The sequence below is a fragment of the Scomber scombrus genome, chromosome 6, assembly GCF_963691925.1.
Source record: "Scomber scombrus chromosome 6, fScoSco1.1, whole genome shotgun sequence".
Taxonomy (NCBI): Eukaryota; Metazoa; Chordata; class Actinopteri; order Scombriformes; family Scombridae; genus Scomber; species Scomber scombrus.
In genome coordinates, this window is record NC_084975.1 from 27,049,891 (window position 1) to 27,073,858 (window position 23,968).

The 23,968-nt window shown below is 38.9% G+C and overlaps 1 protein-coding gene across 1 annotated transcript in view; it reads left to right on the forward strand.

The window, feature by feature from the left end:
- Positions 1 to 23,968, forward strand: part of LOC133982056 (polypeptide N-acetylgalactosaminyltransferase 18-like) — a 162,644-nt gene that overhangs the window by 134,185 nt on the left and 4,491 nt on the right. Inside the window, exons 9-10 of the mRNA XM_062420957.1 lie at positions 624 to 719; positions 13,849 to 14,016. Coding sequence (XP_062276941.1) covers positions 624 to 719; positions 13,849 to 14,016 — 264 coding nt within the window. The remainder of the gene's footprint in view (positions 1 to 623; positions 720 to 13,848; positions 14,017 to 23,968) is intronic.

A 23,968-nucleotide genomic window follows, 5' to 3' on the forward strand; every position in this document is an offset into this window, starting at 1 on the left:
TGATATTTTTCTAACTTTGATATGCCCTAACCAACAACAGCATTTTAACTACATCCTTGACTCGATGTGAGTGTGCCTGAAGTAAGTCTAGAGGCGTCCCTTTGACCAAAGGCTGCTGAACTCTGACAGCATGAAATTGTGTTAAGTGAGGAGAGAAATTTGTTTATTAGTGCCGTAAATGTGATGACTAAAGCAGGACTTAAGCACGTTAACGATAGGGGCATTATGACTTTTTTCATAAGTGACATGATATCATAATTAACAAAATAGTAACTTCATCGAGCGTCGCCTTATTTTTTGTTTGCATGATGCAAATCCGAAAAGTTCTATTTATACCCTTAGTTGTCTGATGTGCCCTCTAGTGGAATCCTCCAGCAACACACAAAATATGTATGTGAAATTTGTATGTGAACAATTTCTTTCACAATGGTGGTCAAGGTGTCATCCTCCTCCTATTTCTGATGTATCCTACACTAATTTGACATATAATGCTTGTTAAAACACATCTACAGAGAGTTTCATTATAATTGGATACATTCGATACTTTTTAATTTGAAGTTTTTTTTCTTTCCTACTGCTTCCTCCCCTCTTACCCCCGTTTTATCTCTTCCTCATTTTTCCAGTTGAAGAACAGTCTCAGAGATGACCTGTGTTTGGACCAGGGACCGGACACTGACAATGTTCCCATCATGTATCTCTGTCATGGTATGACACCACAGGTCAGTGGGCTCTCATTTTATTCTGCTTTGTTCTCTGCAAACACATGGAGAAAAAAAGGATCACACAGGAGAGGTTATCAGCAGTAGGTAATCTGACTGCCTTGCCTCCTTTGTTATTTTAAATGAAGGATTTAGAGCGAGCAAACATTGCATAAGGTTGCATGATATTAAGAGAAATGTGTGAATGATATCTCTTTATTTTCTAGTCAACAAAAAGTGTCTGTGTGAGACTAAAACACATACAGTTGTCTCACTTACTTAAAGCCGAAAATTATTATAACATAAAATTATTTGTTGAGAACATAACTTAATGTCATGGTTTTGCCTAAACTGAGGGTCATGCACCCACAAGGTTAGGTGATATGTATATAATGGGTCATCAGATAATTACCAAGGTGGGGGAAAAAATAATTTTTTGTCAAATCTATGCATTTCTATAGTGAAATACTGGTTAGTTTGACCCTTTCATGCCTGTAAAACAATCAAAATTGCTTTGATTGAAATGCTCATCAAATCAGGCAACTTGTTATATCTAACATGTCAAGTTTATTTACATATCCACACACACAGAACAACATTAGCATACATCTGAGGTCATGTGTGTATCCACCTGTTTTATTTAATTCAAAATTCACTTCTCCTTTTAGCTCTGTTTTGGTCTCCATCATCTCCTGAGGGAAATACCAAGCTCTTAAACTTGCAACATTCATCACTCTGTTCACCAACTAGTCTCTAACTTTGTCTGTCTGCTTTTTTGGTGCTAGCCAGGTATAATGTACAGTGGATTTATTTTAAGAGCAATTGGCTAAAAAACAGCGTCCTGCTGCTGGAAATGATTTTGATAAGAGCAGAGTTGCCGTCCAGAAGCCAAAATAATGAGATAAAACGTATTGTAGAGCTGAGGGGGTGAGTGGTAATTCTCTGTGGGTTTGTCCCTATGAATGACCTCTTTCACATTACACATAATGTTTTTACTTGTTAATATGAAAATATTAGTGCAGCTTAAAACATTCCCAAGTATATAGGGAATTGGACTGTTTGTAGTTAGGTAGTAAAAGCAGATTATAAATTGTGGTGTCTTTATGCATATAGGGGCATCAGCAAAATCGAGTTATGGGGGCTGCTAATTTACATAAATGAAACAGTCACATTTCCATAATGACTAAGCTGGCTAATTAGAGGGAGAACGTTAGCAAAAAGTTAATCCATCACTATGCAGTAATAACACCACTTTGGCATGTGCTGTTTAGCTTGTAGAGTGAAAGTGTTTGGCCTTTGCAGCTGAAATATCTGCAAACTAATCCTTGAGTCACCCAGGCCAATCAACAACTCTATCAGCCCACTGCAGATTTAAAGCCATTTAATTCTAAAGGGCAGTAAAGGCTGCACCTGTTGCCCTCTTTAATGGAGGCATTGAAAACAATTCAAACACCAAGGGAGTGTGACTGTATGTTTCCACTTTTCACCACTTCAGATTAACAAATTAAAAATTAATATTTTACTGTCATTATATCATGGCTACCATAAAGAGGTCAGCATAATCACAACCAGACTCAACTACATCTCGGGCCACTCCAAGCTTTTGTCAGTAAAGTTAATAGCTTTGACCAGCGCCTTGACGTCTGAAACATCATTTTTTTTATCTGGGTCATACTCAGCAATACAGCATCAGCTGCTGAAACAGCTGTGCTGGCGTTTCTCTGTCTCTCCTATCTTTTCCCTTTCGCATCTTCACTCTCCTGGAGACATCATAATCAGCAGGTGCTGGTACAGAAATTGAGTTGTAATGGTACATTTTCATCTCCCTTACTGTCTTTATTTATTTCAAAACAAGAAATAAAGATGGGGAAATGGTCTTGAGCTTTTTTACTTCAAAATAAAAAGCTTAATTCTGTGTGATTTTGGCTTGAGAGGCACTCTGTGAAAAGTTTTCACATTTACAACATGGACTTGGCTCAGAGACACTGGGGATGGGGAAGACAGATAGCAGGTAAATGTATTCAGCCTGTGGCAGAGCAGATTGCCCTCAGTACCAGCCAGAACTGCCCAAATTGAAGCCTGTGGGCCAATTTTACTTCCTTCCTCAGGGACACAGAATGATGCAGTATTATTAATTTGGCCTGTATGATTCTAATTTGTGAAAAGTTGTTTTGATGTTACTCTAACACAACTATGTTCAAAGCTGAGCATGTGCTTCTCCAGTTAATGGAAGCAGAGCAAGATTTATCTGGCAATGGAGTTATTCGGTGGTATTAAAGGCAGAACAAATGAACGGATAATTTGTTCGCTTGTATTTGTGGAGGATACAAGCGAACCAAAAAGAAAAAAGACTTCTAGCAGGCCATAATTTACCCACTGCACTGTAACACGTCTCCAGATAACAGTGATATTTCTGGGCTTTACTAGGATAAGTCAAGATAGCAGCAGAATATCATTACACAGTACAGGATCAGCAAGGGGAACTAATCACTTCATACACTGGAGATATTTGGGCTTTTAGAATCATACATTACGCTGTACATAAAAGGAAATTGAAGTTATTATCTGTCCTGTACCTGCTGCTGTAATCATCGAGGGATTAGACAATGTTAGTACATAATAGATAGATCCATAAACTTTTGCAGTTAATGGATATTCTCACATGTACACATAAATGGCTACTCTGAGCATTCCCCATAAGACATTTTAGACATTGGTGACTAATCCTGATCAAACTGACACATGGTAAAACAACACCAACCTCATTTTCACTATCAAATCCAGTGTATATTGATCTTGGGCTCATTGGCAACCGCCAAAGACGCCATGTGTAAAAGTTCTGAAAGATCAGCCTGAGGATGCAAAGCAAAAAGCAGCAGGAACTGTTTCATAATCAACATCAAAGACTCAGATATTCCTCTGGTCCTCTGTCATGCCTTTATCACTTTTCACTCTTTATTCTTTATTCATGTGGAGTATCTTTTGTAATTCTGGTATTCCCACCAGTCCATCTTATTCCCTGTATAATCCTTTTATTCTGATTCATCCAATCCTTCAGATTACCTCTGAGTCCTCCTCTTTCTGAACAGAATCGCTCCATTTCTGTGTGTGCCTGTGTGTCCGACGGGATGGATGGATATGGCTTTGAATACCTGATGAACTGTTGAATGTCAACGATGCATAACGTTCCTCAATTTCCTTGGCGGCCACTCGACACGGACGAGGGGAGGGAAGCCTGGGAGTAGAGATGCAAGACGGGCAGAAAGAGAGAAAGACACTTTAACAAACTGAGATTGAGAAAGATATCACAGGGAGGAAGGAATTCATTGGCAGGCGTTCAACTAAGCACTATTTTATATATGCCGGTAAATGACCACAGCTGTCGACCTCATGGTGCGTTCATGTCACATCCATTTTACCCGTCAAGTGAAAAAAATGTTCACCTGAAGGTCCTGATGAAAGCAATTTTTTTGCAGACTCTGATCTCCCATTTAGGAGCCAGAAATTGTCCAAATGTGTCACTTTAAGTGTAAGAGACTGAGGACTTTAGAAGTTTTGGCAGTGCTCATACAGTATGGATTTAAAGACTCATGACTCCTACATAGAATATCAAAAAATAGTTGTTGCAATAAAGTAAATGTTTTTCAAGCATGCACTCGTGGGAGGAAGAAGTATTGATTCTTTATTTAAAGCTGCACTAATCAATGTTTTCATAAGAGCAATGGATCAAATGACCATGTGTCATGTGAAAGGGGAGGTTTGCAGTGATGAAACCACAAAGAAGTATGATCCGACTCTACAGTTCCCTTCAGCTCTACAGAACCTTTTAGCATCTTTAAGCTCTATGTTTTGGTTTTACAGGGTGGGTCATACCCATCAACAATGATTGTTGCTTCAGTTTGTATAGGGGCAAGTACAAAAATTGACTTTGGGCAAGTAGATTTCTGACCCACTTGCCCCGAAGTTGGCCTTCAGTTTTTCACCACCAGAGCTAACTTACTGGTTTGTGTCAGCATTTTTAGTGCTACTGGCAGCCATTTCTCATTGGAATCAAATGCATCTTGTCAGCTAGCTACAGCCGTCAGTTGTCTCTCAACATGCACCTCTAAAAAAAATGTCTATAGTTTTCCGGCAAGTTGTTTTTTCTGTTATCATGACCAATGTGCATTCTGGCTGTGCATACATCTCCCACTGGAAGAAACCACGGGAAACCATTTTCTAAAACCAGTGTGGCTGTTGAATCAGAGGCTAATTTCAGCCCTGCAGGATGTTTTGATGACAACATTTATTTGACAAAATAGTGAGAAATTGCTGTGGAAATTAAGCAGGTAATACAAATCTGATGTGTGTCTCAATATAGACATGGCCTAATCTCTATAAACAGATACCTGCATATAAATGTATCTGTTGGCAACAGGTCAAGGGTACCAGAAGCCTTCTGGCTGCTGTTTGTAGTCTGTTTGTAGTCCAAGTAGAATTAACCAATCCCGTTTGAGCGAGTTTTGGTTACATGCAGGTCAACAGTATGTGTATTTATCTGCATTCTTATGCATACATCTGTTTTAGGGATTAGCTGAAATGTCGTCTGGACTTTCTAAAATTGCTAATCGCACTATAAACAATGACCAGCACATGGAAAAGGAAGTCTTAATGGATGTTGCCCCAGAAGCTAATCGTTGTCAGACAAATAGCCAGTGGGCTCCGAGATTGGGTTTAGCTTTGCTATGAAGATTGGTTTGTGGCTGGATCAAAAAAGTCTGAAAATTAAACCTTTGAGGGTATTTACTCAGCACAGTCGTGTGTGTGTGTGTGTGTGTGTGTGCGTGTGTGCGTGCGTGCGTGCGTGCGTGCGCGTGCGTGCGTGCGTGCGTGCGTGTGTGTGTGTGTATTGGTATTAGTCTGTTGGTGGGTTGAGGGGTTAGGATGTGTGGGTGTCTACACAGCAAAAGTTATCAGGATATTGAATTTAAGTGAGTAAGTTCAAGCAAAAATGAACAAGCTGCAGGAAATGTAGCAGATTTTGATGTTTGTTAGAGGCTGGAAAATACAGCCAGGGCTTGATAAAGAGTAACAGCACCAAGTACCTGAAGTTTAATCAAAGATTAAACTTTGAAACACAGCCTTGCAACTTGGGAAAGAGAAAAGGCTTGTTTTTTAACAGTGACTTTTTCTTACATTAAAGTGGGCCTATTATGCTTTCCCTTATTTCCAGTCGTATATAATGTTACAATGTCGGATGTTCATATTAAATGTGGGCAAAGTGTCAAATAATGAGGTAAATGAATGTAGAAATAATCCCTTTGAGCAAAAAGCACCGACCTTTGCTCCAACAAAGAGCTCCAAATATCTCCATATCTTGTCTAGGCTCAGCTAACAAAGCTCAGCTAATACAATTAGGAACACTTTTAATGTTGTTCAGTGTTATTTCTTTACCATAAAAGTTTCCCATTGTTAATCATTTAAAAGCTTTTAATTTAAAGCAATAAAGCAGGAAAAGTTAGGTTTGCATCAGCAGTAACTTTACATGACTCTGATACAACAGACTTCCCAAAAGCTGGCCAATCAGGACAGAGTGGGCTCATCGGGTGGAGGGCCTGAAAAAGACCTGAGCTAAGACTGCCTGTTAGAGACAGAGGCTGATGTAAGCATAATCCCCTGAGAGACTTTAGAGGACATAGATTCATTAGTTTGGGGAAAGATGGCATTGTATTAATGATATATATGAAAATAATATTAGTATTTCAAAGGGGAGTTGGTTTGATACAAAAAAAAACTCAACCCAATTACCAGATTTAAAAACTGTTGGCAAATAGTATGTGTGTTTATGTATGTGTGTTTATCAAAGAAACCCAATTACTGTACCTTCTAAAACCTTAACCTCTACAAAGAAAATCGATTTCTGAGAGTGTGTTGCCGGTATCTATTCATCAGTGAGAAAGAAAATGCATTCACAACCTCCCAGTGGGATCAAACATCTTTTTTTATAGAAATTCTTGCGAGGCGTGAATTTCCAACAAGCTTCTACTTTCACGGGAAAAACAAAAAAGAAATGTAAGAGGCGTCAAAAGCAGGAGAAGATAGAGGAACCCGCTGGTTAATTTTGCGTGTCATTAAAAGGCGATGGATATAAAATGGGGATATTGTAATGGTTGTTGTTTCGCTAAAGTAATCCATTTTGAAAATGACTGTGTCTGTAAGCCTATTAAAACTGGGAGCAATCTGATCAGTGTTAGATACTGTAATGAGCTCTCTCCCTCTGTGTGTGTGTGTGTGTGCGTGTGCGTGTGCGTGTGTGTGTGTGCGTGTGCGTGTGTGTGTGCGTGCGCGTGTGCGTGTGTGTGTGCTGAAGTGTATTAGAAAAAGGAAAACATTTTTTTTGTCAGTTCATTACATGATCTATAAATAACAGCTTTTCTGTAGGTAACCTCATTGTTTGCTTTCCCTCTTAAACTCTCCTCCTCTACCTCTTCCCTGCTCCACTCGTCTGAAAGAACCTCTTCATTATGTACTGAGAAAACTTTGCAGCTGTTGTGTGTTGCTTGTGTGTGTTTGTGTTGTCTTCCCGCCACCAGAGCAGATGGCTGAGGGAAACACCAGTGATTAGCCTGTCTAACGACATCCCCTGCTGCCAGTAATAAGCTCACCAGCAGCCTCAGTTACAACATATAGTCACTTTCACAATGCGTCCAGGTAGCAAACAAATCTGAGTGTATTATAGCTCAGCATCATCTGGGGTTAACTGTGTCATTATCTTTGAAAGACCAATTAGGGAAAGACAGAACTGTTCATATTTCTTTGCAATGATCATTTTATAAATAATAATTGTCATATTTTAAATGTCAGCTGTAATTTAATGATGATTCTCACAAAGGCTATGAATCACAAAAGGCCAGTGGGGACAGCGCTGTATGTTAAATTGTCTCTCTTGTTATGAATCCTCATATCTTGAAAAATTGTAGCTGTTTTATTTGAGGTACTTGTTGAGACCACAAACAATTATAGTATATCAAGTTAAAGACTAGACCTGCCACCATATCTACTTTTGTTGGACCATATATTGTTTCAGAAATAATCACGATAAACGATATTATTGTCATTTGAAGATAATTTTATACCACTGATATAAAGATAATATAATAGCATAGTAATGCAAGGGGGTGCGGTTTGCGATTGGAGAGTGGGACACTTCCATAAAAACACAGACTGCCATTATGGGCCAGGACAGCAGGGCCAGATTAACACTTCGCTGTACCCTGGGCAACAATATTTATGGCCCCATCATCACGACCCCAGGATCAACATAATCTGGCAAAATACAGAATAAATTACAATAATATACAGTAAATATACTCAATACTTCAATATCTAACTGTCATCAAGTGCATTTTGATGTACAGATGTGCAAATGCTCATAGAACTACAAATGCATCCACTATGTCCTCTTGTCATGGCCACTCACTCACATATGATGTTATGAAAACAAAACACATCAGCATCAGTATAATCTGGCAAAATTGACCCACTACATAGAGAGGGAGGGAAGTGTCCTCCATTTTCACAAAAAAAAAATAAGCAACCACTTTCTAATCATCCAATATTTATTTAACAACACTTATTCCCAACACAAATGTATTGAATTGATAGAGCCATCACAGAGGAAGTCCACAGACAAGACACAAACAAAAATCCATAATCTGCTAGAATCAAGTAACACTTTGGTCCTAAACTCATATTAAACAGAAATCATCAGAATGAACCTCAGAATTCAACAGGACAATCAAGTTATAGTGCAATATAAACATTTTGAAATCTGCCAGTTTTCTCTAGACAACAATAAACAATTTACAGCATTTTCATGGGGTCACCACAAGGAAAAAATCAGTAAAATGCAGTATCATCTGCTCAAATAAACATTTTGGTCCTAAGCTCATTTTAACTTGTTTTAAAACAGAAAACAACCTGTCGTATCAGAATTCAACAAGACGGGCAAGGGTTAAACAGTCTTAGTGCAACATAAACATTCACAAATGTTGTCTTAAGTCCATGTCTCTCAAGAGCTTGCAGCAGCTGTACAGGTGAAGTCTCATTCTGCACAAAGTGCTTGAACTGTATAAGTTCGTCTGACAAGGAACCATCCAGATCTGTCGGATAAGTGGAGCTCAGTTTAGAAGCTCTTTCGCGCACAGTCCCTCTTAAATAAAACTCCAAAGGGAGCGTGTCCTACTCCCAAGTCCGGACTCCCTTACCGATGCAGGATACTTGGCAGCCCGGTTCTGGAAAGCTACAGTTTAACATATAAGCGAGATATAACCAGATATTTTGCTTGTGCCCTCACCCTGTGGTTTTTTCCCACTATCACTTAGTTTGAAAGCACATTTAAACGGGATGTTTCGATAGCCAGTATGAACAGGTTCATATGGACACCTGACTGTTGTATTAAGACACACTTGAAAAAATTGCGAATCTGTCCTTTAACACCCCCTGAAAAATCCTGTTTTTTGCTTACTTTCACTTGTGCCACTAATCACCTTGCTGGAATGATGTACATATGGACCCCACAACATCCCTTCCCACATATTATCAATTATCTTTAGTCAGTCTGTCCATCCTTTTAACACTTTACCTCATGTAAGATATCATAACAGCGACAGGTCAGATTGACATGTAATGTGCTTCAAAACCGATCACTTACTGCCAGTTCTCAGTGAAGCCCTGACATTTTACCCAACACTGCTTTCAGGCCAAATTTTCCAATTGTGCCAACAAAAAAAAAAAAAACACATCAAAATCTAATGAGCAGAATGCAATGACATTTTCCTTTCATTCATTCTCCCACTGAGACAAATCTTTGAAGATATCATAATTATTATAGCGAATACTGCAGCCTCAGGGGGTTCTGAACTTTGAGTCTTGTTTCACATGAAAGCTGCTGCCGACAGTCCAACTATGGTCCCCTTCCTGTTAGAAGACGCCTCTCAACATGCAGAATAATTCATATGGTATGCGCCTGGTGCTGACAGTTTTTATATCAAAAATGTCACACAGCACTTGAAATGACAGATTACATCACCAAATAGCAAGTTATGGGTTTTTTTGTTTGTTTGTTTTTTTTACTTCACGAAGATTTTGTTGAGATCGAAATGTCATCTGCTAAGCGTGCGCATTAAACACCAGAAAATCGGCCTAGCTTTACTGGCTTTCTTCTGTCCACGCTTGTTAAATCTGTCAGGAGAGATTGCTATCTGTCTAACACAGAACCGTGCTAATCCTTCTATTAGAGGTTTTTAAGAAGCCGTGACAGGAGAGATAGTGTTAAGCCCTCTGTTGGGAGTCAAGCGTCAATCTATTGACAGATGCAAGTTTAACCGCTCTTATTAGCACACAAACAAACAAACAAATCCTCACTATGAAGTATCACACACACTCAACGCGCTCATACTCGTAGGCGCGTGCATGTACACACCTCCTGCTCTGTTGTCTGTCTCTGGGTGTTTTTAAACAGAGGCTTAAAAGCTCTGTGGCTGGTTCTCTGTGTGATAATGGCCTCTATCTAGAAATGTCCTGTTCCTGTAAGACGGTCATCATTCTAATCAATTACCTCCTCAGAGCTTGCACACACACACACACACACACACACACACACACACACACACTCACACATCAGAGGACCAAGCCAGTGTTTCCGTTTGTTCTAAGCAATGCCGTTTCTTTGCCTTCTCCTCCAGTACTCCTTGATCTCAACTTTTTCTGCCTGTTTGGATTTCATGTCGAACTTGATCCTTCTCATTTGCTACACTTATGTCAAGCTTTCTGTGATTCTTTGTCTCGTCTCTCTCCGTTCTGTCAGACTCTGGGAAATGCATGTCTTGAGTTTATGGTTTGAAATTCTTTAACTACTTAAGCTGTGTTTGATTTACCTCACCAGGCATTTGTGTAGGCTTCAAAACTGGGCCAACATTTGCATTCATTACCATGTCTTTGTGTTTTCTTTTTTTTTTGGCTTTTTCAGGTATGTAAAATCTGCTCAGCTAGTATTTAGCCAGAACGTACGCTTCTTTACCTGACCTCTCTTTTCCCTTGTTCATCTCTCACCATTGATGTTTTGTTTTTCAATTTAATTAGATCAGTTACAGGTGGGCTGTTTATTTTTCCCAACGTTAAAAGTGAATGTTGACTTAGCAACTTTTGCAGGTGAGATAAAAAAAGAAACAACTAAAAAATAGCCTATTTTCAGGACTCTCAGCTCCTAATGACAGAAACCACCATCACTACAGGTTTCATCTTGATATTTGCAAAGTTGCATTATTATAAAATATATAAAAGAATCCGTTGTCTCAGTGAAGAGAGAACCCTTTTTGGGATATTTCTGTAAAACACACAGTGTGAATATATCAAAGATGCATAAACAATAAGAAAAATACATGCAGATTCTAAATGAAAAGATAAAACAAGATGTAGAAAATAAAAAGGAAGTGGGATATGATGACAATCTTCCAAACTAAAAGCAATGATAAAATGCACAGAAAGGTCCATCTGTGTCACTGTGTCATCAATGTTACCAATCGTATCAATATATTATCATTTTTATCATACATTAGTATTGCTATTATTGGAAAATGTAAAAACCAACAACAACAACAAGCAAAAAACTCATTATGAACTGCATAAAGTGGATTAGTGGTTTGAGGTACTTTGGATGGGCTTTTACACCAAACCCATTCGGTTTGGTTCCAACTGAATTCGTATGGTGAACTTTTCAATTTGGTTTGGTTTGTTTGAGCTGGTGTGAAAGCTGTTTATCGGTTTTGTTGTGTCAAAGCAAAATAGACCAACTACAAGGTTTCATGATCACAGCTACTGTATGTTTGTGTATTCATATATAAAATTCATACGATGAACAGCAATACTATCATTTGCTGGTTGTGAACCGCCATCATAAAACCAATCTAAATGACAGATACTTTATCATAGAAAAATAAGATACAAGGAGATGAACTCACGATTAGACCTTGAAGGCTGGATGCTGGATCCTCAGTGCAGTTAATCATAAAAAACAGACTTGGACAGCACTCTAATTTGACTTTTTAATATAGCCACACGGACATTTCGGGCAAGACGCCCTTCTTCAGCGTGTATTCTGGCAATCTCACAATCAATAGACACAAGTGGGGTTAATTATAGATGACCCCCCCCCACTGGTACAACTAGTACATCCCAGCAAGGGGAGACACAACCATTCCAGGCAGGAGTATCATGATGTAGATTACTAAAACACACAAAACACTCCTCTTTCATCACACCAGAAATGAGAATACCAAGGAAGTGTACTCAATACGCCTCCTTTTGGAGAAGGATTCTTCACTGACTAAATGCCCAAGTACTATAGTTAAAATGTCTAGTCACTGATAATGTATCATCACAATTAACAAATAGAGCACTTTTCTTCACATACCCTACTTTTTAATTCTTGTTTTCCCAACATAATAGAAGTTAGATGGGAATTTTAGCACTTGTTATTGTAAGAGCCAATAAGTACAAAAGGCATACACATGTAGAAAAGCAATATTTTCAACTGCTTTGCCCACAGTGTCCCATCCATCCAGTATGTCTTACACAACCAATAGCAAATGATGTATGTAGCTTAACTTTTCTTAGATGGCTAGTATGCCAGTTGAGTGACTTTGCTGTTGTAAACATTCCTGTTGTTGTTCTTGAAAGAATATTAATTCATATTTAAATATGAATCCATTCTAACCCTGTTCTGAATTAGGATGTCAGGACATATTGTTTACTTCATCAGTGAGCATATTTGTTTACTAATGTATGAGTGTCCAGTGAAAAACTATAACCTGTGCTGGGGGTTTTTTTTGTCCAAATATTATAATAATGATGGCCCAAAGTCATCTGAAAATAGTCAAATAACTTCAAAGCACTGCTGCTTAAAGAAATCCCAGGGGAAACACTGGTACAAGCTAGAGACATCCATAGTACATAGAAGGTCATTAGAATCCACATGACACTCTTTCCACTTATTCAAAAAGTCTGGAGTGTCTTTGAGATATGAGGGCAATGCATATACCAAGTCTTTGATATATGAGTCGACACACTGAGAGTGGCTCTGTGAAAGATCCTTTTTAAGAAACGATTGGTTGGCATGGGGGCATGTAACAAGTCCTCATGGATTTCAGAAAGTGTGTATATGACAGGTCGCATAGGGTTGTTTTGAATCATTTATTTATATTCTTCCTCACTGATTTGTCCATTCTCATAAGGCCCGTTTCAAGTTAATCCTGATTTCATAACCAAACTTTAAAGTAGGGTCTGGGTATAGAGGAATGTGCACATCTCAATTTCTTCAGTTTCTTTAATTTGTGAAGTTTTATCCTGGACCACTATGGTTCCACCTTTATCTGCATGGCCTGTGCCGAAGTTATTCAGCTAAAGCTTTTCTCTCTGACTCTAAGAGGTTAGGGGGCTCTTTCCACTAGCTGACAAAAGGTTGCCACTGATGGATTATTAACCTGTGGTGTAAATGCACTTTGAGTTTTGAAAACCTTTTTACCAGAGGAGACAGGTTGTGACTGACTCATGCTGTGATAACACAGAGTTCCTGACAGTGTCTTTCATATAGACAGTCCCTCTGAAATAAATCAAATCATTTCTCTCTCGTGGTGAAGGAATCTACCTTCCTAGAGGAAACAACTGAGATAACTTAATTCTCGACTGGAAATGTTGCTTACGTTGAATTCTCCAGGAAGATCCCTTGACCATGGCCTTTTCTTCTCTCTTGGACAGCGCTCCAATTTGACTTTTTAATTTTGCTACACAGAAGTTTTGGGCAAGACACCCTTCTTTAGTGTGTATTCAGGCAATTTCATAATTAATAGATACAAGCTGGGTTAATTAAATACTGTATCATGCAAGATCATTTGGTAACCATGGTAATACATTCAGTCTGACACATCTAAAAGTTATGTGGTTGTGTTATGCTTGCATTTAGCAGTTCCTCATTTAAAAGTTACCTTGATGTTGTGAATTGTACACTGTACATACAAAAGGACAAGAGCCAACAGATTGAAGGCTATGTCATCATCAAATGTGAATGTGAATGAAATATCCCAACTCCTCACCTCCTCTTTCTGTTTCCCAGCAGAACGTGTACTACACCAGCTCCCAACAGCTTCACTTGGGAGTGCTGAGTCCGACGATTGATGACGACGACAACAAGTGTCTGGTGGACGTGAACAGCAGACCAAGACTGCTGGAGTGCAGCTACGCAGCTACCAAGCACATGAAGCTCACTTGGACATTCAGCCAGGTAAAAAAAAGAGAACAGACAAACAAAGGAAGGCATTTGCACGATCACAGCCAGAAAGTTCAATGAACAAGAAAGACAACAAACTCCAGCAGTGCACAGGTGTTGGCTATTTCACATTCTCCGTTTAGACAATCTCAGTGGTTTGCTAATTGGTATTCTGTATGTGGCTTTAACTTCCTGCTGTTTCCTGTCTGCTGGACCAAAGCTTCATGGTTTTAGTTTTTTTTTTTCCTTCTTTTTTTTAGAACTGAGTAGGTTTCACACGTTTTCCCCTCCATTTTGTTTCAGACACTTAAGAGGCACCTCATCTCGTTTTTAGAGCATGGATCATTCTTCCACTGTTTAATGTGATATCTACTTCAGTTGGATAATGAGCTTTCACACATCCACAGTTTCTGACTTTTAACAACCCTGTCTTATTTTTAATCTTCACACTTTTAATGTTGTCTTAAAATGTGACAGATAAGTAGAGGGAGCTGGATAATTAGTATGAAGGAGACACACTACTGTATTCATGCCCAAGGCATCTCTGCTCTGTGTGTGTGCAGTTTTTTCACTTCTGTGTGTGTATTCTCTGTCATAAGGTACTTTTGGGGACAAATTCCAGACTTAGGGCCAGTTAATTAGGGATGGTTGGTCCAGTAGGGGACAAAGACCTTGTCCCTTGTTAGGAAAAAGCAGATTTTAGGTCAGTGCGTTAGAATTAAGTTAAGGTTAGGGTGAGGGTTAGGGTTAGGCAATTATGGTGATGGTTAGGGTTAGTCTCCAGGAAATGAATGTAAGTCTATGTAATGTCTCCAAAAGGGATGGTGTGTGTGTGTGTGTGTGTGTGTGTGTGTGTGTGTGTGTGTGTGTGTGTGTGTGTGTGTGTGTGTGTGTGTGTGTGTGTGTGTGTGTGTGTGTGCGTGTGCGCGCGCGTGCGTGTGCGTGTGTGTGTGTGTGCTTTTTTTGTCACAGACTTCAGACTGAATAAATTATAAATGTGATTTAGACCCTTCCCCTTTTTCTCTCGCCCATCGTCGACTGTCCTCAGAGACCAATACCTCACCATCCCTCAGCTCTCCAGTATCTTTAGCTACTGGGCACACTGGCAGCACATTTTTCTTCTAATTAGTACCGGCCAGAATCAAAATTCTTTCTTCCAACTTATGTCAGAAGTCAAAGAGATGAAACCCATTAGGCATATACCCATAGGGGTTTTGAACAGAGAACTCAATTTTCTTCATAAAAAAGTTTGGGGGAGAAGTCAAATAAGGCCTGAGGTTGAACTACCAGCTTTCTCTAAAAGAGCAGATGAAATGTTGAAAGCATGAAAGATTCAGGATAGATGGAGCAAAGTGAAATGAAATACATTAAGTTCAACACTTTCTTTTCTTTCCAAGGTTTATTTATTGAATGTCAACATGGAACAATACATCCTGTCAAAGTTACATTTTTCCTGTTAGAGTGAGGTAGGGGCATGTTTACGTCTATCAAAGATAGGATCCAGCTCTGGGGTAATTCTAGTGAGTTTTGTTTGGGAAATATGAGTACAATGTACTACTTTGAATTGTGAATGTGCATGATGCACACATTTGGGATGTTTGAGGGTAAGTGCTGCACTCACAATGGTATGCAATGACACTGGACTGCACACACTAGCCTCCATAGAGACCCAGGCTGGACACAAAGGTTCTAGATGAAAATACACGTAGTAAAACATAAAACAGATATCTACAGCCCAGTAGTAGAATAGGAAGTTAGGTAAAGACATGCCCCTTACTGGTTTAAGTGACGGTTTAGATTTATATCTCTGAAAGGTCAAAAGATTACAGCTTTATTAATCACTTGATTACATGCATTGCTGACATAAGTCAGTGAACGACTCAGAACTTATTACAACTGAATCAAGACAAAACTGAGATCCTAGTTACTGGAGCGATATCTGAGAGAGAAAAACTGTCTGACTGCCTAAAATTAATCACACTAAACACCAGGGAACAGGTCAAAAACCTTAGTGTTAAGATTGACTCTCACCTCAATTTTGTCCTTCTGTAATTTAGAAATATTTCCAGAGTTAGACTGTTTCTCTCCCAGGCAGACACAGAATAGTTAATACATGCTTTTATCTCCAATAGGCTGGACTATAGTAATGCTCTCCTGCTTGGTGTGTCTAAGAAAGCGATAGGACAGCTACAGCTTGTACAGAACACAGCAAGCAAGTGTTCTGACAAAAACCAGACAGAGAGCCCCTGTCACTCCAGTTTTAAAGTCTTTATATTGATTACCTGACAGTCACAAAATTCATTTTAAAATGATTGTATTGGTTTTTATATCACTGAATGGCTTTGGTCATCTATCTGACAAGGTTAAGACATATGTGCTTGCATATCTTAGATCCTCTGGCTCAAACTTCTTGGAGGCCTGAACTAAACAGCATGAATAAAGTTTATTATTATTATTTACCACTCTAGATTTAAACTCAAAAAATAAAGTAACTTTGGCAGCAGCATTATTTTGACAAAATGTACCCACTCAATGAGAGGTAGGGTGAGTGGTGACCATTTGGCAAGGAGCTATTTTGCTTGGTCAAGTAAAACAGAGAAGTTTGACTTACACTGGTTTTTAAACTGTCGAGTGTAAGTTCAACATTTTGATCACATTTCTCGGGTCAGACTTGTTAAAGTTAAAGTGGAAAGAACATGCTTTCGGCCAAGTTGTTATAATGTGCATACCAAGTAGAAGCAAAGTACTGACCTCTGGCTCGCGCTACACTGTTTCTTCTCTTTCACTAATGATGCATTAAAATAATAATCAGTGATACTCTAAATAAGTATCTGTGCTGTGATCTTATGACATATTTGTAACCTGCTTTTAATAAGTGATAAAAACAACATTCTAGTCCTTGTCAGAATTAAATTGGTATAATATAAACCTTTTAGAACAATATCATTAAAATGTGCACGTCTAAAAGCTACTTTGTGTATAGATGTCACCAAATATAGTTAAAAAAGCAATGTGTAGTAATAGCATCATACATTTTTGAAAATCAGGGAATAATTTCCATCAATGTCTCAGAGTGAGACAGATTTTACCAAAAAAAAAAGATCTGTGCTTTTTAGCAAACACTCGCTGGCTCGTGTTATCGCTCTCTTTTTCTCTCATTTTTCACTCATTTTTAAAACCATGTATTGAGCATGTATTTTAAGAGTGTGATACTGTGCCGCTGCTCAGCTTTGCAGACAATTTTCCAAGTGGCCACTGAAGGTATTGCAACAAAAAATCCCCCTTCAGCCCAAAAATAATTTTCACCGTAGACAACCATTGTAAAAGAGACTCTATAAAACTGTTGACAGGACACCTTGAACTGCACATATCAATTATGACTCTCTCTATTATGAAGGTTTTGATCCATGGAGGTGACATAGTTGTAAAACTCTCCTTGAGCCAAGAAGACCGATTTAAACCTCCATGACGTCATCACCAATGTAAAGTCTAAGGGCCTATTTGACCAATCAGCGACAGGCATCCCTGCAAACCCCACACCCAACTTTCATTTCAGTTTTGTAAAGCACTAATAAAAATGTTGACACTAATACTAATAGTTGCACTAATTAATCAGCCAATGAAACAAGTCACATGGATCAATAAAGACAGGATCAGATTCCATTCAAAAGCAGGAAAAAATATTGCACTTGAAGATTTCTTACACGGATGTGTGTGTTTGTATTTTTTGGTTTTCATTTCCAGTCTTTAGCATTGAGGATGTCGGTGTAGGCAGACCATGATGAGTGTAAGTCGAGGAGCTGGCACAAGGCTTTATGATTTTTGAAGTCAGAGGTTCTCCCTACTTCAAAAAAGACAAATAGAGAAAAGTGAAATGTAAGGAGACAGAAAAGAGACACACATAGGGTGAAAATATACAAAGAAGAAAGGTGTAGAGAGACAGGCAGAAGAAAACAGAAAGATACAAGATGTGAGAGCTAAAAAGAAAACAGCAGGTGAGAGATTAGATGGAGAGAACAACAGAGAAGGAGAATAAGGTAAAGAAGAGGTGAGTGATGGGAGAGAGGCAGAGGGAGGCAGCATTTCATGTGAAGCGGGCAGTCAGTATACGTGAATTATTGATAAGTAGATCTTTTACAATATTGAACTGAGTGTGACCCTGAGGGACCAGCCATCAATAGACAGAGAACGAGGAAGAGTGGTGGAAGGGAAGAGAGCGAAAGGAAGAAATTGCCTCACAAAAAATTTGCCCGACAGCAGGTGGTATTTTCTAGTATAGCAAGTAGTGTTTTGTGATAAAAGTGGATTTTCTCACATCAGATGTTTACTTTGCTGGACTACTTTTATGTGCCTTTATGGATGCCACTTAAATTAAAGGTAGCTCAATAAAAAAGTTTCATTTCGCAAATGCTCAGCACATCGCCACCGTTCATTAGGTTCGCCGCAGACACAAGAGCAAAGCCGAAGCCTATCACCGGCGGCAGGTCGATTTCTCGGGCTACCTGGGCGAGAATGAGCTGCTAGCAGATGCAATCAAAGTTACAACATCAAGAGAAACAGCAATTCTTGGTATTGATCAGTATAAATCCAAACTGTGAGGTGAAAGGCAACACTGAACAAAACAGCTAATGAGGACTAGGTTACTTGATGTAGCTTACATACTCCTGCGCTGCTCTGCTGTTGTATTTTACTGTTTTCTTATGTATCATTTAGATGATTATGCCTTTCTAGCACAGGTTAGGTGCTATTTAAATCACAGTTTTTATGGGACATCTCAGTGTAGTTTTTCACTAGTGTTGGATCATGTTCAGTTCATTATAATCAGAAATAATAACCTCACTGATCAGCAACTACTTTCTAAAATATTTTGAACACCAGCTCCTGTTTTCCTCAGAGTCTGCAAATAAAGATGTGGCAGATGTCAATAACATTTCTGAAACATTTAATTAGAATGTTCCGCCTGACTGTATTATCAAATTATTGATGTATTTGTGATTGGAAAATATTACTTTCTGCTTGTGCAGTGTTATATCAAAAGAACCCTCTAGGTTTAAATATTAAGTAGATACATAACTGGTTTTCCAGCTGGTTTGTCAAATCTTTGAAGTTTAATATCTCAGAAGTGCTTTCCCTGCAGAATAAATCTTATATTTCCTACCTCATGATTTCTTGAAGTTTGCCAATTACCTTTTATGAGAGGTATTTTGCATTGCTGTCTTTTCACACAGAGAAGCTGAACTCAGCTCAAAGAGCACATAATTCATAAGAGTATTAATATATGTCATCTTTAAAGTCAATAAAAAGCATGTGGAGGAAAATATTTATAGTAGCTGGGATGGTATTGGTTATTGAACAAATATTGTATTAATATGTAAATACTGCTAAGGTATTTTGGGGGATTTGGGGCTGCCATGTGAAATCCCAAATCCATTGGTTGGTGGTGCTCAGTCTGAAAGAGTGTATGCTATAAATCTAGATTCTGGCTTTTCAATGTGGGTGGAAACAATGAAACACCAAACTAAGGTTGAATTTTCTCCATTAATTCAGTTCTTCTTTGCAGAGCTCAAAGTAGACAAGGTGATTCAAACAACAAATTAAAATGCTGCTTTTGACATTTCACAACAACGTCCTCCTGACAGCAAGCCTGCAGTTACAATGATATGATATTAGCTGGCATCAGTGAAAAGATTAATGTCAACTGTCACATTTATGGAGAAAACACTATTTGTTCAAAATAAACATAACGTTCAAGGATGACACTTTGTTTGAACCAGACCTTAGTGTACTTTAAACTGAGCAGATATCACTGGTGGACTGTTGGTGACAGTTAACGTGGGGCTATTGGAGGCTGTATGTGCCCTCTGGGTTTAACATTTGTGATGAGATGGCTGCTGTTTATCTGATGCGGATGCTGAAGTGCACTCAGCTATTGAAGCAATAATATCATGTTCAAGCTGCCTGGCTCTCTGGGGCAGCGGAACAAAGTGGAAAACACCATATTATTATTATCATGGCAAATGTGTTGTTGAAATTAACACATTCAGCAGCAATGTGTGACGTTATCATTCAGTGATATGAATGACGAATATTAGTCCAATATTAATTCTCATTGTAGCTCAGCTTTAGTCTCCACTAACTAAAAAATAATCTGACTCTTTAGTTCCACTATGTTCACTGGCTTGTCACCAACTTTGTCTGTTTGTCTTTGTGTGAGGTTTGTGAACAGGAAAACTATGATCCAGAAAAGGTTGGTAATGCTCTAGTTCATCACTGTGAGCAGCTCAATATCTTCACTTTTTCTGTTGGGTCTATCTTTACCAATACTGCTGGCCTGTTGGTGTAGCTTTGTCAGTGGTGCATTTCAGTGCCATCCACTACTAACAGTTGCTGTTTTAACAAAGTGACAAAACACACAGCCATGCGTGGCCAATAGTGTCCAAATAGCCATGAATAATGCAACAATAAGAAGTGCTGTAACTAAATGTTAAGTAAATTCTAGAAACAAAGCACACAGCATATTTATATACCCCACTGATCCGTGATGCTTTATACCGAACCATGCCAATTGTGGGGCAGTTGTGTTTTGCTTTGTTGTTTATTTATTATCTGCATATGGAGAAAAATAGAGATTAGTCACTCATAATTTAATCGTGGCAAATGGAAGGAATCTGTGACGCCTCAGTTGGTGGGGAGAGGGTGTGCCTCACTGTTGCTGCTCCACTTCTGTGAAGTTCAAATGGGTGTATCTCAGCACGAATTGCATTTGCGCAAGCACTTCATGCTTGCCGCTCCAGTATTCTACACCCTTCGTCTTCATGCGGTGCTATTACTCACCACACCCTTTGAGGTGAATGACTTAGTGATTGAGCATCTGGCTGACATATTGTCTGTCACCAACCAGCTGACTGGCTGTCTGATGGCTTTCTGGCTGACTGGCCGTCTGACCGGCTGATTAACTAGTGTTCCCGCCTTAATAGTGGGGAATCAATAGTGCGGTCCAACTCTGCACTCTGCAGAATGACAGGAAGGCTCACTGCTGAATTGAGGAAAGGGTGCTGGATATATCCCAAATATTTGTCTGTGTGTATTGAAAATGGAGGGAATGACGGAGCACCCTGGTAGCTAAATGATAACAGCTCATGCAACATAACATCACTGGTTCAACTCCAGCTTGGGACTCTTGTTGCATGTCATACCCTTCTCTCTCTTGCTTGTCTGCTTCTCCACTATCAACTCTCTATTAAAGGCAGAAAAATGCCCAAAAAATATCTTTTTAAAAAAAAAGAGAGAGAAAATGGAGGGATGAGAATGCGCTTCCATGTGCTCTAACTCAGCTTGTGTAGTCTGAGCTGTACTCCACAGGGGAGGCGGGAGGTAGAGCACAGACTTGTAAGCACACTGTTGGAAGTCACTCAGGAGGTCGTACACTTAGAGAAAGCCAATTGACTGGGTTTTCGGCGGAGGAGGTAAGAAAGATCATTGCGATTACTTTAATGGATCCTAAGTCGGCTTCTGCTGTACAATATGCAGTGAGAGCCATCAGTGATGTCCACTATGACGAGTCCCTACAGCAATAATGTCCCATTTGCAGCCCACTGCTGCCAGCAGCGTAAAAATTGAAAATGTCAAACCCAGTAAAACATGCTGTTTCTGATGGACGTTACAAGGATTGTGGAGGATTTTGTGCAGTGCAGTAAAAAAAAAAGGCTGTAAAAGGCAATGGCTATAAATTAATATGGAAGAATATTATCACCTTTTAAAATGTATATGGGGAATGTGTTAGCTGACGGTGGCTTATAAACCCACCTAGTAGTTTTCTGGCTATGTTACATCTCAAGTTTTTTACTAGGGTGAGTTCCTCAGTGCATGTAGAGAGTGGGGAAGGGGTGTATGGTCATAAGCAGCATGGCTTGAGGCTGAAGCCAGTATAAGTAACTTAAACTACAATGTCACCAGTAGACACTAGATCAAGTGAATTTGGTGTCAATCACAAAATTCAGTCCCTCTAATAAGTGTGCTGGTGGTCGTTTTAGAAATGATACCTGCTGTGCCGACTCAATTTAGCTTAAGTAGCCCAAATGTGAAGCCTGAGGTAGCAGGGCGTGTTACCAGGCAACACCCCTCAATCCTTATTTGGAAGGTCCTAGCTCCATATGGGAAAGATGGTGCCCTAACATAAGCTGTAACCCTGGACTTCAAACTAGTGTTGCTTTCGTCAACGATAATTATGACTAAATATCGTCGTCAACGAACCTTTATCACGTGACGAAAACGAGACGAGACGCAACGTAAATGCTGGTCATGTGACGATAACCATAATTAAATATATAATGCAATATTGTTGACAAACAAAAACAAGACTAAATGTGGTTTACAAAATAAAAACTCTGCTAAAATGTCTCTTCATTTTCGTTGACTAAAACGAGACGAGACGAAATGTTATAACGTTATTTCGTCTCATTTAGTCGCATTGTTTCTATTATTTTGCAGTATTTCTGTTTCCTGTGTCTCACTTCGACGTCACTTCTTCAATCCCCACTCGCGGCATTATTTAGAAGATGCAGCTGCGGTAGGTTAGCGTTAATGACAGACAACTGACACAGAGAACGGGACCGATGGCCAGCCAGCCGGGGTTATTCTTGAGTCTATAATAATAATAATATAATAATAAGACAACCTTGTTTGAATTGTGAAATGGGTTTGGCTAAAAGAACATTTTGGTTTTGTCTATACTACTAGGTACTCATACTATATTGACTGGGTTAAATAGAATTGCATTACTAAAAAGAGACTAAAATACAATTTTCATTGACTAAAACTAGACTAAAATGTCAACAGTTTTCGTCAACTAAAACTAGACTAAAATAGTCACAGATAATTTTGACTAAAATAAGACTTGCTCAGACTTTTAGTCGACTGAAACTTGACTAGACTAAAAAGAGTATGAACGTGACTAAAACTAATAAAAAATAAAATGACAGCTTGACACAAAGACTAGACTAAGACTAAAATTAAAACAGGCCGCCAAAAACAACAGTACTTCAAACCAGCTCCAATGCAAACCAATGAGTCACACCTACTTACGTCTGTTTTTATATCCAGTCCATGTATGTCAAGTGTAAAGAGGCTAGTATACTCTACCGGAACAGCTTTTCGGATAGTTAAATCGTTTCGGAAACCCCCTCCCCCAACATACCTTTCTGTTATCAGATATGGGAGGCTGTGTAAGGCCATTTCTGTAACTTTCCGAAACTGAAAATCCCACATCACACTGAGTTCATGTCATGATTGATCACAAAAGTGAGAAAAGAACCATTCTACTATTCATGACAAAAATATTTCATTTGCTTTTCATGTTAACAACTGAGTGCGACACTATGAATGCCTACCAGAAAGACTGTTTGAAAATGTGCGTTATTTCCATATTTGCACAATATCATATCTCCCCATTCTCTATGACAGACGCCTTTTCACACCGTTCACAACAACTAAAACACTTAGGATGTACGAGCTATTTCTGATCCACCATAAATCAATTCTTAAGGAGCACATGTTCAGAGTGACAGAGCCTCCAGAAATTTCACTGCTGAAACACACATTTATGTCCCTGTCGGTGAGGTCCTTTCATCCTTCTTTGAAAAGATAATTTACTTGCTGATTGGATTTCGAAAGGCATAATATACCTGCCTCACATGAAAGTGTTTCTTATAAAGACTTGATCTTTGTAAGTAGGGTTCAACCAGTCAATCATTAGAAATCCAATTGGATTTAACTCAGTTTCTAACACAGCATGGTCTAGTATTTCACTGATTAGCCTGCGATCAATGTTTATAAGAGGTTAACTGTTGAAAATCCAATATATGTCTCTCACAGTTGCAGATATATACCCTTTCCCTTCCCTCTGTCCTTCCGATGTGTGAGTGTGATCATGTACATGTGTGAATGTACTGTAAGTGTGACACCAGTG